Raw genomic sequence first — 19,415 nt, 5'->3', positions numbered from 1 at the left:
AACATAGCTGTTGTAGTTCCAGGCAGGTTAATTTGGCTGTTTTGAAACTTTTCTTTCAGATATCACCAAATTACTAACGGTGGTGATGCGGTCAGATACTGGGGGTTAATTTTCGGAGCTGCCCCCTTTCCACGCTTTTCTTTATTTCTCAGTGGCCCGTGGAGCCCAGCATCTCCACGGCGGTGCTTTGATTCTGTGGCCCCCTCCCCTTGCCGCGAGAGGCCGAAGCAGACACCCGACGGTGCCCAGCATCTCCCAGCAGGAGCCTGGAAGACACGCGTACAGCCCCGGGCAACCGGACGTTTTAGCGCGAGAAGAGGAAGTGCAAGGACTCCCACCCGCCGACTCTGCCGCGCAGGCGTGCTGGCTGCTTCGGACCGTTGGGCCCCTGGACCTAACATCACCGGAACTCGTAACTGGCGGTGTGCAAGCGGCGGAACAAAATAGCTGACGTACCGCCCCGCCATGAGGCACAGCTGAGAGGCGGAAGTTAAGGGTACTGACGCAGCTGGGGGAACTTTGCCTGGATCGCACTTTCCTGTTCGCTACTCCGCCCCCGCTGGAGGGGCTGAGCTCTGGGATTCAAGATGGAGTCGCTGAGTCGAGCTGGGCAGGAGATGAGCCTGGCGGCCCTGAAGCAACACGACCCCTACATCACCAGCATAGCAGACCTCACGGGCCAGGTCGCTCTGTACACCTTCTGCCCTAAAGCCAACCAGTGGGTGAGTGAGGCTTATCCTTAGAGGACGCCAGTCCGGTTGCTGCCGCCTCTTAAAGGGACAGCGCAAGCTGCCAGGGGTGGGGGGCAAAGCAAGAGGCCAGGGCGGTGGAGGCGAGGCCAGGAACTGGCCAAGAGCCGGTCCAGGGCCTCAGGGGTGTCGGCAGCGCACGGGGTTAGGCGGAAGGAGTGAAAAAGTAGGCCCGAGACATCTCAGGGAAAAGCCGCTGGAGGGGGGTGGGGGGGATTGGAGCAAGATCAGTCCCTTAGGGTCAGGTCTGAGGACGTGGGCGACTTGCCTTCTTTACAGATGCATTAGGGAATATGAGACCGGTAGGACGAAAAGATGCCTGAAAGCTTATGTTTGAAGCTTCGAGGATTATTAGATAAGTTATACATATATAATCTAAAAATGAACACCCCTTCTCTCCCCACAACAGACATACACGTGAGCCCTCTTCCCAGAGGTCATTAGGATTTGAAATTTGAAATCCAATTAGTTTGAGTGAGTTTGGCTTTTAATTGAACTACACTGTATTTCCAGAATTTTGGAAAAGATTTCAAACAATTAAGGAAGGGGCTTCTATGTTAATTGGATTCCCTGGAGACCTTTTACAGGGAAAGGAGACCGATGATGTCACCTCTGAATGCTGTCTTCAAACTAAGTACTTACTGGCTTTTTGTGCACCAGAGAAGATCCAAAAAGTTGTATTAAGTCTGTTCACTGACTTTTGTTAACTCTTGCTTGAAGCTTCATTAGTTGTTTACATAATGTAAGTTCCCCGTTTTTTGTGATTGACCCTTCCTAATTAACTCTTTCAGCTATAAGCTTTACACCGGTAAAATAATTCATAAATGTTGGTTAGATTAAATTCATCAATGGCATTCACATTTCAATGAGAAATCCTTAAACAAAACTGAAAAGATTATCGTAATATGTTTTTTACAACATACAGATGCATTAGAATTTTTAAACTGTGGAGTTTGTTTTAAGTAGGAAATACAAGCTACAAAGACCTCAATTGAAAAATAAGCTGCTATTTGCTTATTTGCATCATGGCACATAGGGGATAACCAAAATCTTTTCTCTGTTATTTTATACTGAGTTATAACTTTGCACAATGTTTTTTGGGGACAAATTTTCTTTTACTGCGAGGCAATTATCAGTTTCTTTCTGTTTTTCTTAATTTTTTTTATTGTTATTTGTAAATGGACAAAATACATTTATATTATTTTATTTATTTTTTTTATATAGCACTGAGGATCAAATCCCATGCTTCACACATGATAGGTGAGTGCTCTACCACTGAGCCACACCCTAATCCCAATTATCAGTTTCTTATACTAATTTTTTTTTTTTTTTTTTTGTACTGGGGATTGAACCCTGGGGTGCTTAATCACTGAGTCACATCCCCAGTCCTTTTTTATTTCTTATTTCAAGACAGGGTCTCACTAAGTTGCTGAGGCTGGCTTTGAACTTCTAATCCTCCTGCCTCTGCATCCCAATTTGCTGTGATTATCAGTGTCCACAAGCACACCCAGCTACTACTAACATTTTTAAAGGCAAGAAAAGGCCTCAATCCTTAGGAAAGAAAAGTTTCACCGTGATATTTAAGCTAAGGTAATATTCTTTGAAGAAGTCAAGACAATTTATTTTGAATTCCAACAAATTCAGTTTGATATGAATAACATTAAAGTTTTAAAAGTTTGCTAGTACTGGGGTTGTGGCTCAGAGGTAGAGTGCTTGCCTAGCATGTGTGAGACACTGGATTCATTTCTCAGCACCTCATATAAATAAATGAATAAAATAAAAGTCCACACATCTAAAAATAAATAAACAAATAAGCTTGTTAGTTACATTAAAATTCTTACAACCAATCTAGACTGTGAATTGCAGACCAGTAGGATGATTTACTTTTGAAAATGAAACAGTGTAACTGTTTAAAAAAATCTAAATAAGCTCTTGTAGCAAAGAAAAAGTGGTAATGAGTTGCTTTCTTAATCACATTTTCACTTAAATTTAATTTTTTTGTTAGAGACCTATAGTGATTACTTAAGGCAGATTATAGTTTCAGTATCCATAACTCTTCAACAGTTCTAAAAATAACAAACTGATAGTTTTTCTTAACTAACCACAAAATTTGTTACTCTTAAAAATATACCAAAAATCCCTCAGTGATGAAACAAAGTATCCTGTAAGAAAATTTCATTTCTTTTCTATTAATTTTTATAAACTTTAAAATAAAAGTTAAAAGTTAATTCTACAGTTTTCTCCTTTATTAGTTAAACAGGAAAAAATGTTGCAGGTATAAACATGTTCCTGGTTTAAACATTGCATATACTTAAGTATGCACTAATAACACTGAATGGATACATGAGAAACTGGTAATAGCAATTTGTGGAGTGAGAAGGAGACTTCCTATTCAAAACTGTGGTAAATATAACATGTTGATTTTAAACATGAAGCATTTTTTCTCCATTGGGACTTTTGGAGTTGGATTTTAAGAAACAAACTAATTGATTCATTATCTGTTATAGGAGAAGACTGATATAGAAGGGACCTTATTTGTATATCGAAGGTAAGCTTTTTTTAAAAAAAATCTAATGATGGGGGAATATAGCTCGGTATTAGGGCGCTTACCCAACATGCATGAGGCCCTAGGTCCAATCCTCATTACTGCAGATAAGTAAATGAAATACAATGGGAAGCAATGTCATGTGAAGTGGTTCATTTGTGTTTATTTATCTTTGGAATTTTCCTTCTTATTCCCTTCAATTTTTCATCCACTCCTAGCTGTGAGATTCTAACCTATTTCCCTTCTCTTATCCTTCCTGTGATTCAGAATAAACAGAACTAGAATTTATTTAGGAGTCTAGCAAAATCATTACAAAATAAAATGCATTTTTGAGTGATGAATGAATCTGAAACAGATGCCTGCCTCTCATTCCCTATATTAAAAAAGGAAATAAAATAATATATCCAAGTACACAGACACACATATGAGAGAAAGAGTTTATATATAAATTAGTTCTATAAAGTAAAGTAGTTGAGAGTTGATCTCTGTGTTCTGTAGTTTGTTTTTGGGGTTTTGTTTGTTTGTTTAACTAAGGATTGAATCCAAGGGCACTTTAACACATTTTGGAATTTTGGTTCAAAGTGTACCAGATAGCACTTAGTGTAGAATCACTTAATATAGAAGAAACTGGATTTGAAATCAGAAAACCTAAAATTAAATTCCATTTATATTATTTGTGTAACTGGGCGTAGCCATTAATCATACCCAGCTTATTTCCTAATCTCTAGAATAAAATTCTGTTACCTCCCCATGTATGTCACTGAGAAACAGTAAAATATTAGATACATGTGAGGAAGATCCAAAGGATTGTGTTCTCCTATTATGGGAACTAATACACTTCTTATTGTAGGAGTCAGGTCTTTTCCATCTAATTCAGAAGAACTATGTAAAGACATATTGGTGTTAAGAAAAACTATTATTGTAGTGGTAGACATCATTATAGCCAATTCTGTACCATATTTAAAATAAGTGATACTTTTTCCAGCAAATATTTATCATACTTACTATATGTCTAACTTTGGGAAACATCTGTGAAAAAAAATAAGACAGAAATCCCCATTTACATACAGCTTACATTCTGGTTGGAGGAGGAAGCAAATAAAAATAAAAAATAAGTGGAATGGATGAAGAGGGGAAAGTCAGGGATATTTAGGTTGGGTAGTATTAAAAATGGTGGTTCAGATAGGCTTCAATGAGTAGGTAATATTTGAGCAAATGCTCAAATGAGATAGCTATGATTTGGGGGTACTGGTCCAGACAGAGGTCTTTAGGAAGAAGTACTCCTGCAAAGAGAGGAGAGCCCAATGTGGCTGGAGCAGGGGAAGCAAGAAAAGATAATCAAAGATTGAAGTAGGGGTGGAGAATTGGGGGTATGTCTTGTTGGTCTTAGTAAGGACTTTGGCCTATATTCTCAGAAACTAAATCCTAAAACTTCTGAGCAGGGATATACAAGGTGACTTAAATTTTTTGTTAATGGTTTTAAGTGTGATATTATATAATGTCCTAATGTATTCATTTTTTAAAAAATGAAAATAAGGAGGAGATAACATTTCTGCAAAATAAAATGTAACTATGGATTTTCTTCTATTAAATCTCAGGTCAGCTTCACCTTACCATGGTTTTACCATTGTAAATCGACTGAATATGCACAATCTAGTTGAACCAGTGAATAAAGATTTGGAGTTTCAGCTTCATGAGCCATTTCTTCTGTATAGAAATGCAAGCTGTGAGTATATATGTTTATATTTAAGTCAGTGACTTTAATCTGAGTATATTATTTTTGGAGTTTGATACTAAAATACAAAATGTGGACTACACTCTGTTTTATGATTATAAATGAGTCTCTTGGTAAGATCAGATCTTTTGTCCTTGACTCTAAAATTGGAAATACTTTCTTGTATATAATAACTTATGTTATTTTAGCTAGCTATACTATTATTAGCCTTCTGTTTTGTTTGTTTTTTGAAAATAAGTTTTACTCCTTTATTTTTGTTATAGCACTGGACTCTTAGCTGCCCATGCCTCTGAGCAACAGAACTTAGTTGAGGAAACACAAGATGGGAATACATACTTATACTTCTTTCCACAAAGAAAGTATGGGCTTTTATGGGGCTGGGGTTTTAGCTCAGAAGAAAAAAAATAAATAAGTAAAATAAAAGTATTGGGCTGGGGCTGGGGCTTAGTGGTAGTGCACTTGCCTCGCACATATGAGGCACTGGGTTTGATTCTCAGCCCCACATAAAAATAAATAAATAAAGGTATTGTGTCCATTTACAACTAAAAAAAAAAATTTTTTTTTTTTTTTAATGATACAGTAACCTATGTGGGGTAGGCAGGTCAACTGAGACTCATAAATGCATGAGAGACATTCAGTTGGAGAATGAGGATTATCATCTTTTTCTGGTTCCTAACCCAGGGTCTTTTCAGACATTTTATAGGCTCTAATAATGATTAATGCAGTCAGCAAAGTTAGAGTGGCCTTTTCCTTTTCAAGAAAGAAAAGTACAGAAATCTAGACAATAATCTAGGACCGACAAAAATGTCAATATTCTATAACTCTGACCCTATCAGAGATTAATTTATTATAAGACTAAATCATTGGAAGTATTTATTATTGTGTTAATTAGAATATTCTTGGGGAAAAAATGAACTGATGCATTTTATTTTAGAAATTTAAAAAATATGTGTATTTATTTTTTAGTTGTAGTTGGACACAATACCTTTATTTTATTTTATATGGTGTTGAGGATCGAACCCAGGGCCTCACACGTGGCTAGGCAAGCACTCTACCACTGAGCCACAACCCCAGCCCTAGAGAGATTTTTAACAAGAGACAGAAACAAAGGTTTTCTTAGTGACTCAAGTATAATGATGCACACCTGTAATCCCAGCAACTCAGAAGCCTGACGCAGGAGAATTTTAACTTTGAGGCCAGCCTCAGCAATTTAGCAAGACCTTGTCCAAAAATAAAAAGGGCCAGGCATGGTAGCTCATGACTGTAATCCCTGCAGCTCTAGAGACTGAGATAGGAGGATCACAAGTTCAAAGCCAGCCTCAGCAATTTAGCAAGGACCTGAACAACTTAGTGAGACCCTGTCTCAAAATTTAAAAAAAAAAAGGTTGGGGATGTCACTGAGTGGCTGGGTTCGATCCCTGGCACCAAAAAATAGAAATAAAGATAAAAACAGATGGGGGTGTAGCTGAGTAGTAGTACATTCCAGGGTTTATTCCCAGTAATGGAGGGGGAAGGGGGTTTTTTAGTTGAATGAAAACTCACTTAACTAGGTCCTTCTTTGGGGGAAAGTATTTAAAGAAATAGCTGTATTCAGGAGAAGTGACAAAACAACAAGCAGTGATTTGGAGAGTGTTGAAGTCTTTTAGTGTATGTTTTGTCTACCTCATCTTTAAAGTAGAAAATAGACTTATCATGTCAGCAAGCTATTGAGTTGTTTAGGGATTTGTTCTTTAAATAAGAAGTTAGTTAATATCTGATTGTGCATATGAGTAATTATACCTGATTCTGTAGCTATTCTTTTGTCGTTCTCCTATGGGAAATACCACCAAGACACCTGACCCATTTAATTCAAATTACACCTTCATATCCAGCTTTTTTTCATTCAACTTTTAGAGTCAGTGTAATAGAATAATGAACTATAAATGTTTCTAGTTCTAATTGTTGGTCCTTCTTTGTTTATTTTAGTTTTTCTGCATTTATAAAAAGTACCTACCCACTCCACTCCCAAGAAAAAGGTAAAATCTTACAGAGAGAATGCTTTTATTAACCAAGGTCTTAGGTTTGGAGATTCTCTCAAGTCTTTCAGAAACACTATATTTTCATTCTTTAGAAGGGCCTTTTAACAGCCACAAAAGGCTTCATTGGGATTTCAGTAAATAATGGGGAGGTTGCAGATTCTCTGGTATTGAGCAATGTTCTGATCACTTTACTTCTGATTCCCAACTTATAGACTGAGGAAACAGAGAACTTAGAGAGAGACATTTAGAAACTTGTTCAGGATTTGCAGACGTAATAAGTGAAAGACCCAGTACTCAAAACTAGGGCAGTTTGTCTTCAAAGTCATTGTCCTTTCTACTCTACTGCAGCAATGAAATTATATAATTCATCAGTACACCTTCCATAGCAGTACCATCCTGTAGAACTCTGCAAAGACAGAAAATTTCTGTATCAGCACTGTCCAATAGAGTGACTGATCACTAAGTGCCTGAAATGTGGCTGCTAGTATAATTGAGAGAGAATCTTTTTTTAGTTTATTTAATCCTTTTGAATTTATACAGCTACATGCACTAGTAGTTACCACATTGGACAGTGGAAGTCTAAAGCATGAATCTATACTCTATCTAACATACCCTTTGTTGTGTAATACCTAAATTGCACAAACCACTTGGGACACTCTGGGTTAGTTTTTGTTGTTGTTTTGGTTTGGGGGGTTTGTTGTTGCTGTTTTTTCTTTTTTTGTTTGTTTGTTTGTTTGGTTGGTTGGTTGGTTGGTTGGTTGGTTTTTGTACCAAGAATCGAACCCAGGGGCTCTTTACGACTGAGCTACATCCCCAACCCTTTTTTATTTTTTATTTTGAGACAAGATCTCGCTAAGTTGCTGAGGCTGGCTTTGAACTTGCAATCCTCCTGCCTCAGCCTCCCAAGTTGCTGGGATTGTAGGCTTGTGCTGCCATGCCCAGATTAGGGTTAGTTCTTATGCCTCTCATTTAAGACATTCCTTTTTGAAATTTTATAAATGATTTCTAAATAGAAAGCTGTAGAATATATTCCTGAGGGTGGTTTTGCCATGGTAACACTTCTTTGGCATGAAATTTAGTTTGCAGACAAGAATTCTATTCTAGGCTTTGCCATTTTGCTGGCTGTAACCTGAGATAAATCTCTTAAGCCACTGATCTGACCTGTTTATCCTAAAAGGGCATCATGAATATATTTTTGTCAGCCAAATACCTTTTAAATGCAAAATATCAAAGACTTTGTCTCCATCCTAAACTCAAGCCAGATGGTCTTATTAGTATTGTCAAGGTTGTCTTATAACCCAGGCCTCCAGTGTGCTTGTGACTAGTACCATGGACAAGCTAGGGACTCCAATATCTATCTACCTTTGTACATCTCCCCCCAACCTCTTCCTCTCTCTCTGCAGTGCTCCTCAAATTCAGGGCCTCATACATGGTAGGCAAGTGTTCTACAAGTGATCTACATCCCTAGCCCACTTTCTCTATATAAATATTTCAAATGTTGTAGGGTTCATTACCAGGCAGCCTGAGGCATGCGTGATAAGTTGAAAAAGTCTGTTAAACATGAAAAATTTTTCAGAAAACTTTTTGGGAGCTTAGGGTTTACTGGAAGTCCAACATAGGCCTCTTTGCATGCTAGGCAAGCGCTCTACCACAGAGTTACATCCCCAAAAATATTTTTAAAAAAAGCAAACTGGCCACAAGAGCACACATCTGTATTTGCAGTCATTTGGGAGTTTGCAGCTAGCCTGGGCAACATAATGAAACCTGGTCTCAACATCAAAACAGAACAAAAACAGTTCTTCCCAATGGATTATGGTGTTACAAAAATCTTTTGGTTTATGAATCTGCATGCTACCATCAATCTAGTGATCTTCTGTTTTCACTTGTAAATACAATCCATTTTACTAACTGGATTATAAAACCACTCCATAGAGACTTCTATGATTTCTGTGATAGGCACATCAAAGAAAATATTCAGTTCCTGTCCAGTAGTATCTTATCCAGACATTTAGAAACACAATCTAGAATGCATAGCATAGTTGAAGACAGAGTAGGGGCCAGCATGAAAGTGAAAACGTAAAGCTAAAATCGGAGACATAGAAGCTGACATTAGTTGTCAGCTATTATGGGGTTCTTGAAGATACACGCACTCCATAATATTAGGCTGCCGTTGTGCAACAAAGTAGAGAGAGAACTAAGACCCACAAACCAGCATATAACTAAATCTCCTAATTAGTTCTTAGCAATTAATTGGGAAGTATCTGCCCCCCAATCTAAGGAGATGGCAGCCACGTTTATCTCAGTCTGAATTATGGGTAAGAAGGAAAATGTCTTCCTTGTAACCATGAATTTTTTTCTCATACAGATTTGATATTCAAGTTAAACTGTTCATTTGGTATAATTTCTTACTTAGGCAAAGAAATTAACATAAAATTGCCTCAGTTGGTAAGTACTCTAGGATACCTACAGAAGCAAAAGTAAAACCTTTTTATAAGATATAATTCTTTTTTTTTTTTTAATAACCTATGGTATTTTTTTTAAACATTTATTCTTTAGTTGTAGGTGGACACAATACCTTCATTTAATTTTTTTGTGGTGCTGGGGATCAAACTCCTTGCCTCACACATGCTAGGCGAGTGCTTTTCATCTGAGCCCCAACCCCAGCCCCTTACAAGACACAATAAGAATTGTTTGCCCAGAAATTTCACAGATAAGCTTCATTTAGTTCAAAATTACTAAATGTGCAAGGAAACAATTCCCAGTGAATGAAAGGCAGTAAATATATAGCATACAGCAAGATTAGGCAACACTTTACAAAAAATTTAGTTAACAGAATGATCAGGTACACACTTTAATGAATGCAACTATCAAATATAGATTATAAAATGAAGCAAAAGGAAATAAAAAATAGAAGATCAAATGCTACTTTAAAATAACAGACTAAGTAAAACTTATAGAAATTGAAATTTTAATTACTGAAATAAACTCTACCTGGATTCAACAGTTAATTAGTAACAGGTAAAGAAAACTAGTGAACTAGAAAAAAAAATCTAGAAATACACAATGTATTCCCAAAAGCAGGGGCAGATGGCAAGGGAGAGAATGGAAGTAAGACAAGGAAGATAGAATTAAAGTCTAATATATATAATGGATACAAATTTTAAAGTAATAAAAGTAGATTTGAGAGAGGCAATATTTGAAGAGATTATGATTTAAGTTTTCAGAATTCCTAAAAGGAATAAACCTTAATAACAATAAAATGGGCCCAAAGCATGAAAAATAGAAATACACACCTTAAAAAATATTAAAGGCAAAGAGACAGAAACAACTAAAGGCTACTTGAGATAGCATATTTATAAAGGAACACCAGTCAGGCTAACACATACTTCACAGAGGACTGCAGAGAAAACAACCAACAAATCAGAAATTCAAGACAATATAGGTATTTTCAACAAGAACAGAACATTTGTCTCCAGCAGATCTGGCTATAAGATCTTCTAAAGCAGCTTTCTGCAGCAGTGAGCACTAGCCATGTGTGGCTGTTGAGCTCTTGGAATAGTGCTAGTGCAGCAGTAGCTCAGTTTTAAATCACATTTCCTTTTATGCATCTGTTTGGCATCAATTAATTTAAGCTTAATAGTGTAATTCCAATGGATATATTCCAAAAAGAAAATGGAACATGGAAGGAATGAGATATAAGAAACAATAATAAGCACAGGGGGCACAAATAAAGGTAAACATTGACTATAAAACAAAAAAATTATAGTTTTGGTATTAAGAAACAAGGTGAGGGGGATAGTAGAGGATAGGAAAGGCAGCAGAATACAACAGACACTAGTATGGCAGTATGTAAAAACGTGAATGTGTAACCGATGTGATTCTGCAGTCTGTATACGGGGTAAAAATGGGAGTTCATAACCCACTTGAATCAAATGTATGAAATATGATATGTCAAGAGCTTTGTAATGTTTTGAACAACTAATAAAAAAAAAAAGAAAGAAAGAAACAAGTGAAACTGGATTGGTGGTATAGCCCAGTGATGATATACTTGCTTAGCATCTGCTAGGACCTGGGTTTGATCCCCAGTACCCATAAAAATAATAAAATTAAAATATTGCAGTTAACTACTGTAGAACAAAAGTAGGATACCTTAACTTTCACCCTGTATACCAAAAAAAAAATGAATTCCAGGTTACCATTTTCACTCTTGAGAGGTGTCCACAGAAGTAGCAATCAAAGGACACCTGGTATTGGTCTTGGGGGAAAAGCACTTTCTAGGAGAAACATAGTGAAGCCCAAAAATAAAATGGCAGAAATAAGAAAATCAGTAATTAGAATAAATGCAAATTGAACTAAATTTGCCAGCTAAATGAGATTGGATAAACATAGAATTTGCCTATATGCAGTTTGTTAAAAGTAGGGGTAGAATGAGACATATCAGGCATATGTTAACCAAAAAAGGCTGATCTAACTATGTTAATCATTACTGACAAAAAGCATCAGTAGGGATAAATGTTAAATACATGAAGATGAAAAGAATAAATAATCTAGAAGATTTGAGTTAGTACATACCTAATATATATCACAATTATAAATTGAATGTTGAAAATCCCTAATCAAAATGGGAAACTTTAACAGACCAGTTTAATAATTGACAGATAAAGCAGAGAATTTAATGTTATGGAGGGGTGTGCTTATGCCATCCAACCCAAGAATTTAGGAAGTAAAAAAAAAAAAATCTGAGTAAAGATTAAGGAAAATAAAGATGAGAGTAGAAATTAATTGCAGAAAGTAGAGATTACAAAAGAACAATAGATTAGATTGACACATCAACAATATAAAACAAGAAGAGGAGCCAGGTGCTGCCTGTAATTTCAGATATTTAGGAGACAGGAGAATCAGAAATTTGAGGTCAACCTCAGCAACTTAGTGAGACACTGTCCCAAAATAAAAAAATAAAAAGGACTGGGGATGTAACTCAATGGTAGTATGCACTCATGAGTTAGATCCCTAATAGTGTAACAAAACAAAACCCAAAAAAGGTGAGAAGAGTCACAATAGGCAATATTTGGGAATAAAAATATATTTCTATTGCAATTAAAAAATATATGTGCGTTTTTTAAAAAACAAGAAACCAATAGGAAACACTTTTTGTCCATACATTTAAAACTCAGATGATAAAAAGTTGGTAGAAAAGCACAATTTAACAAAAACATCCGCAGGCATAAATATATCTGGATGGGCTCATAAACAATAAAATAATTGGTCTATGATAGTTTAAAAATCTCTCCTATCACATCTAAAGAAAATGCTGAGAGAAATGTTCTATTCAATAAGTAGTACTAGGATAGTTCTTTATATAGAGAATGGCCTCTAAAAGGCAGATATAGCATCTATACATTTCTTGTCCTGTCTTCACAGGAAACTAGTCTCTGGGCATTCTGTGGTGAAAGTATTATGTTTGTATTTACTATTTCTTCAGCAAGGTAGTGAGCACCTGTTTCAAGCAACATACCTCACTATGTTTCTCCTAGAAGGTGCTTTTCCCCAAGACCAGTGTCAGGTGTCCTTTGTTGCTACTTCTTTGGACACCTCTCAAAGTGAAAGTGGTAACCTGGAATTCGTTTTTTGGTATATAGGCTTTCTTCTCACTTAATTATGAAATGCCCCCAAGAATATTCTGTAAGGTAAGTTTAGAACAATTTTTTTTTTTTTTAATCTAAAATCTGGCATGTGAAGCAAAGAATAAAAGCAAACACAACTGGGTTTTTGTTTTGTTTTTTTAGTTTTCTTTCTCACAGTTAGATAATATACAATGTAACCTGGTTAATTGAAAATATTAAGATACAGGTTTGTGATACCATCAAGCTCTGTAATAATAGTTCTGTTGAATTTTCTTAGAAAACTATAAGCAGAAGTCATTAAAAGTGTATTGGAGCTCTTAGTGTTAAAACTCTGCCTTCCTAGTAAGGTTCAAAACTCTTTAGTGAAATATGCTACTACATTAAGCCCAGAGCTATTCATGTTTATTCATAATCACCATGGATTAACTATGAAATTTAGTATTTAAGGTCTATATTTTGAGGGTTATCAGTTGTTCATTTGAACAATTATCCTAATAATCGTGAAAATCAGATCTGCCAAAGAGATGTAAAGATATTGATGTGGTTTTTTCTCTTGTTATTTTTAGCAGCAAAACTTATTCATAAATTTAAAAAAACAAAGTCTAGATTTTTCTCTTTTCATTCCTAGCTTTATTCTATCTTTAGGAAAGCGTGTGATGGTAATTTTAGTCAAAAGAGAAGCAATTATTTTATGTACATGTTAGACTTCGTCTCTTTTTACCAGAAGGTAATTATTTTAACAAAGACAACTTTTTAGGTTTCCTCTATCTAACACCTTAAGACAGATTGTCTCTCACCAAAGGCCTCTTTTCTCATTTAAAAATGGGTTTTTAAAATATTTTTTTCAGTTGTTGATGGACCTTTATTTTATTTATTTATTTATATGTGTGCTGAGAATTGAACCCAGTGCCTCACACATGCGAAGCAAGCTCTCTACCACTGAGCCATAACCCAGCCCTTAAAATGTTTTCTATAATCCCAAAGTACTTCAGGAAAATTTAATGAACAAAGTCCTTTTTTGGTTTTCCAAAAGAACCCAAATATATCCTGAATTTTATTTTACCTTGACACTTATAAACTGAACACTCTTTAGTTTCTATAAAACACTTTGAAAATAATCGTTTATAGGTAAAACTGAATCTGAAATTTCTTGAAGAAAGCATTGATACATAGCTACTAGTCTAGTATGTTACTTTTTAGTCTGCTTTACCTAACAAAATAGAAAATAAAATACTATTACTGTTTAGTATTTTTAAAACTTACCTGAAAAATCCTGGGAGAAGTACCCCTTTGTTTCCGCTTCAGTTATAACTTTTCCTTTATATCGGGCATCAGTCTCTTGATGGAGAGCATTTTTAATTAAAATTAGATCACTAGAAAAAGTAGGGAGGTTCATTTCCATAGTGTTGAAAACACAGCTGCCAAATGGAAAGTTTTAGTAGGAGAAATTCTGTAGTGTGTGCTTTTTCTGTCTCTCTGCTTGTCCTTTCTCAGTTCAAGGGCAAGACTCAGAACAGTAGAGATGGTAGGTGGTTGTTGGCATTTGGAACAAATCTTCAGACTTAAAGCACAGTGCAAGAAATTTCCTTGCAAGATGAGTTTATAATTTGTCAAGTCAAAAAATGTGAGTTCTACCTCCAAACTGAAAGAGGAATTTATAAACAGTAAGAAAAGTTCTAGGGTTCATCCTTTGTGATCTTTCAGTTCAGCACAGTGCTGTTTTTGTAGCCTAAAGAAAGGCAGTCTTCTACCATCAGCTGCGACACTGCTGTCGTTGGTATGATCCTGTAATCAGTGAAGGAGAAAGGATCTGTGGCAACTGCATTAGTCCAGCCTCCTGGACCAAGATAAGGAAAAAGCCTCGCTATTGCCACATGTGTAGATTAAAGGGGTGAAAACACCATACAGTGACTTAGACTGAAAGTGTTGACTCTGTGGTGCTCTGAGGTCAGACATTTTAAAAATAAGAACTACTTCTGTCTCATTATAGACCACTACTTAGTATTCTAGTAGAACCTCTACCAAGTACCTTCTTGGTAACTTTGAGTCCGTGAGTATTTCAAAATTTCCAAAATAACTCCTTTTCATTATGTTCACTAATCACTAGCTTCCTTCTCCCACCCATCCCCATGCCCCCACCAAGATGTTATCAGATAAAAGCAATTTTTATCTTTTGTTTTGCTATCTTAATTGTAAAGATTTTATAAGCTAATCATACATGCAGTTAATCCCTCTTAGATAATTATCACATTAATATTTAATACTTTTAATATTTATTCTTTGAGAATTTACAAAGGAAACCAGTTACATATATAAGTGACATATATATTAACGTGTACATAATTTTTCACCTTGAATTTATACTGTGAAGTTCACTGTGATTGGAAAAATTGAAATACAGAATAACCACTAAATCTGGAGTGGACAGTATAAACCTCAACCCTTCAAGTTCAGTGCCCTGAGAAATCCACATAGATCCAAGTTACTCACAAAGTCATTATGTCCAGGCATGCCCAGATTTTTAAAGGAAAACATAGCATTTGCTCCCAACATTTCTCTTCCCTTCTCTCCCTCCCTCCTTCCCTCTCCCTACCCCCCTCCCTCTCTGTGTGTATGTCTCTCTCTTTCTCCCTCCCTCCCTTTCTCCCTCTCTCCCTCACAGACACACACCAGGATTTTTTTAATACCCTTATAGGCATTTGTACTTACAACTCTGATTTAAATGATCTCTTAGTAAATTGGTGGGAAAATGTATGACGTTAGAAGTTAAGGAAAAAAGTCCCCCTACACACACACTCATACCTTTCTTATTCTATAGTCCAATCTATTTCCCAAAGCCTAAGAAACTGGAATTCAACTTCATGGAAGCCAAAGGACATGCTTTTCACCCTTTATCTCTCTCTTATGATACATAAAAGTGTGGTGGTTGATGTGTCCAGCATTGTGTCACATCCAGTCATTTATAGTGTATGCTTCTCCTGCCTGAAGGAGCAGTGAGTACCCATACAATTGTGACTATAAATTCTTAACAGCTGAGGCAAAACCCTTGTGTGATTTACTGTTTTATTTGGGGTTGCACATTTCTTCATTATTTGAAGAATAAAATTTGATAAATAAAAATTATCAACCATGGGCTGGGGTTGTGGCTCAGTGGCAGAGCTCTTGCCTGGCACATGTGAGGCACTGGGTTTGATCCTCAGCAACACATAAAAATAAGTAAACAAAATAAAATATTTTTAAAAAGAAAAAGAAATGATCAACTATAATGTTGTTGGATTTACTTCCCTAATACTCAAACAAGTTCATTGGTCATTCCATATGTCTGAATCCTATTAAACTAAGGAGCTTGCAGAATAGCATATTAAAATTATATAAGTCTCTTAAGCGTTGTTCAATAAGTAGATACTACCACTTAAATTTTAGAAATTGAGCTCTCTCTCTTCCACATTAGTGTTCAGTGATGTTCTGAGATGAGGGGGCTTTTTGGGGGCTAAAAAGGGTAAGCTGCTACAGTATCAGAACCATATTTACCAGCCTTACTTGTAGATCCATAGCATCTTCTTGCCCAAGTGTTTGCATCCTACCAAAATCTCCTCTTGGGATTGTAAGACTGTCTTGTCTGTCTATATCCTTTCCACTGTGTGTGAGAGTTGGTGTGTGTTTGTTCTACCCGCTATCCCAGATCCTTTTTCCCTTTCCTACTTTTTCCCAAGCTTTTGGTGTTCATGGAGAGCCATCAGGCTTATTGTTGTCTTAAAGGAAATGATCTGTCAAGGTACAAGCATTTGCTTTGTCATTAGTCTGATAAACATGTTTATATAGCTGCAGTATTGCATGTTTTATATCAGAAGAAAAGGTCCTTCTGATTATAAAAGTAATATAAAAGCATATTTGACTATACTCAAAGCCAGTTCTCTTGTTTTTGTTTTCTGGTGTAGATCTTTTTCAGTATCTTTAGAAGTATTATAACTCTTATCACCACCACCAAAAGGCTTTATTAGACCCCCTTTTCTGCTTGGCACCATACTGAGAAAATCTTCAGCTTCCTCAAATCTTTTTAGAAAGTAGGTCAGATCTAAATAATAAGTGAATCAAAGGACAACATACGCATAAGAATGATTCCCAGCTCTGTTTTGTGACATTTCATAGCATCCCTAGAAGTGTAAAGGGATTTGACAAAGTCTTCAAATGAATTTGAATTCTCTTGATCTTATATGTGCCTTACACCACTCAAGATGAAAAACTAAGTATAACATTGAATCATAAATTGCTGGATCTTCAAACACGGCTCTCTAAGAAATAGAAAACTCTTCCCCTCAACTTTAAATTTGTCAATATCAAATAATCCAAATACTTTAACTCTTATCATTATTATTTATTACATTTTCCACAGGAAAGAGCCTTCATCTGAAAAGCATAGGAAACATTTGATTTTGGATATTATTATCTGTGCTTGATTTTAGTACAACCTAACAGTAATCGAATGTTCTGGCATACCACCCTTAAGCTTCTCAGTAACTTGCCTATACACATTTAGGACTTATTGTCACTGGATGTCCATTAACTAAATAATTTGCTTTCATCTTGAGAAAATTCATGTATAAAACAGAGTGCAGTGCCATCATTACTTGCTGTAGCAAAATAATACTATATTGCCAGAAACTTAAGTCTCCTGTGGTTTAATTAGGGGAAATTATTTGGATGTCTTAGCAAGTAAATTGTTGGCAGAAAATATTGGGCCTTTGATTGTGAGTTCTCTTAAGGTAAGAATTCTTAGCTTTGGTTTAGAAACAAAGTCTCTGCAGTTTTAGCTATCTGGTGAACTTATCTGTCTTTCCTCACTAGTGGCAGTGACAGGCTTAGTGGCAGCTCCCTGGGCTTTCTTGCCAGTTGCATGCATCGAGCATTCGATATGTTGGCAGACAGAGCTGATTCTTGGATGCGTGTCTGAACCTCTACAGGTCTGCTTCTGGCAGAATTGAGTGTGACTCTTATCCTTTACCCATTAAGCTATCATTATGGCTTCCTTATCTGTATTTCTTCTGCAGACATGCCTTTGAAAGCGTTTGACTCTCTTTTGGCAGTTTATTTGATAATGTATGTACAAGTATAGAAGCGTGTGTCGTATTTCTAAATTATATTGGATTTCTTTAAGGAAAAAAGAGAGGACATAAGTGAAGATTTATCTTAACTTGACAGCTTTGATGGACTTGTTTTGATTTTTTTTTATATATATTTTTTTAGTTGTTGATGGACTTTATTGTCTTTATGTGGTACTGAGGATCGAACTCAGTGCCTCATGATGCTAGGCAAACACACTACCACTGAGCCACAACCCCAGCCCCTTATTTTGATTTTTAATATGGAATTCTTTTCTAAGAGTTTGATTTAGAATCCTCTGTGAAAACATACTAATTGCATCTGTTTTACCCAGAAAAAGTTGTATGTTCCCCTCTGAGCCTGATATATTACATAATGTAAACTTTTTCTCACCATTATAAATCATATGGGTATGTCCAGATATATATATGTATTAGTGGAAAACAAAATCTCTCATATTTGGAGTTGGTGTTTTGGGTATTCCTTAGCCAAGGTTGGAAGAGGCATATTTAAAGAAAGGTGATTGCATGTAATTGCCATATATGGAGTCTTTTCAAAGCCTTGCTCTGATTTATTCTGTGTTGGGGTAAGCTTTAGCTGCTAAGAGCTAAAGACCCTGCAATAGATAATGCTTAATAATTACCTCCTATATAGCAAGGTTACTTCTGTGCTCTTTCCCTTGAGATCTCAAAGCTTAGTCAGTTTGTTGATTTATATCATGTAAAACATTTCAAAATGACTTGTTATTCATTTGAGTTTTTATTCTGTTTGAAATACTTGTAGTACTTTGAAATTCGGTAAACAGGAGAGTCAGTGTAAAATGGCTTCCAAAAATGGGAAGTTATAGTAGTCTGAAATCTCAGAGGCTGATCATCCTAGTCTGCTTTTCAGGTAGTGCTGTCACTTGCAGGACCCATGGCCAGACATGGGGCCCAAAGGTTTAGGACAGATTTAGTGTGATTATAGAGGTTTTCTCTGCCAGGGAAGCCGCCTTGTAAACAAGGTAGAGGAAAAAAATCTTTTTTATGATTTTCTCCATGAACTAAAACCAATTGCTCACAAATTTTAAAGTTGTAATTTGCCATGAAGTCTTGTGGAATAATGACCTCAATTCAGGATGAAACAAATAATTTGCCATTAAATAACCTTTATTGACAGTGGTTTTCTAAATTGATGTACATTACTAATATCTTTAGAGTTCAATTGATAGTTATGAGATTTTTAATTTATTTAAAATTTTTTGTGCTAGCATTTATATGTTATATCTCCTATGCTATCCTTTTAATGTGTAATTTTTTTAATTTAATTATTCATAGACTTTCTTTTATGTTTTGCTTTATTCTTTAAGCATAATTGAAGCCCACAATCTCTTTGTTTCAGTAAAATAATTATGACGTTACTGAACCTGGGTGTAGAAGCACATGAATGTAATCCCAGCTGCTCATGAGGCATTAAAAAATTTTTAAATGCTTCTGTTATTTGAATGTATTAAGATTTAGGCAAGGGCTGGGGTTTTGGCTAATGGTAGAGTGCTTGCCTAGCATGCATGAGGCATTGGGTTCCATCCTCAGCACCATATAAAAATAAAATAAAGATATTATGTCCACCTAACACCAAAAAATAAATATTTAAAATAAAAAGATT

At 35.8% G+C, this 19,415-nt stretch overlaps 1 protein-coding gene across 2 annotated transcripts in view; it reads left to right on the top strand.

Annotated features, from left to right (window-relative positions):
• The first annotated feature begins 554 nt into the window (after nucleotides 1-554).
• Nucleotides 555-19,415, top strand: part of Dcp1a (decapping mRNA 1A) — a 52,808-nt gene continuing 33,947 nt past the window's right edge. The window contains exons 1-3 of one of the 2 annotated variants that reach the window (XM_027947784.3): nucleotides 555-722; nucleotides 3,257-3,297; nucleotides 4,893-5,020. In XM_027947784.3, the coding sequence (XP_027803585.1) occupies nucleotides 588-722; nucleotides 3,257-3,297; nucleotides 4,893-5,020 (304 nt within the window). In that variant the 5' untranslated portion in view covers nucleotides 555-587. The remainder of the gene's footprint in view (nucleotides 723-3,256; nucleotides 3,298-4,892; nucleotides 5,021-19,415) is intronic. The other variant, XM_071618796.1, reaches the window with a different exon arrangement.

This window comes from Marmota flaviventris, chromosome 1 (assembly GCF_047511675.1).
Source record: "Marmota flaviventris isolate mMarFla1 chromosome 1, mMarFla1.hap1, whole genome shotgun sequence".
In the NCBI taxonomy this organism is placed as follows: domain Eukaryota; kingdom Metazoa; phylum Chordata; class Mammalia; order Rodentia; family Sciuridae; genus Marmota; species Marmota flaviventris.
The sequence above is the reverse complement of the archived record's forward strand: the minus strand, read 5'-3'. Positions and strand labels throughout refer to the sequence as shown.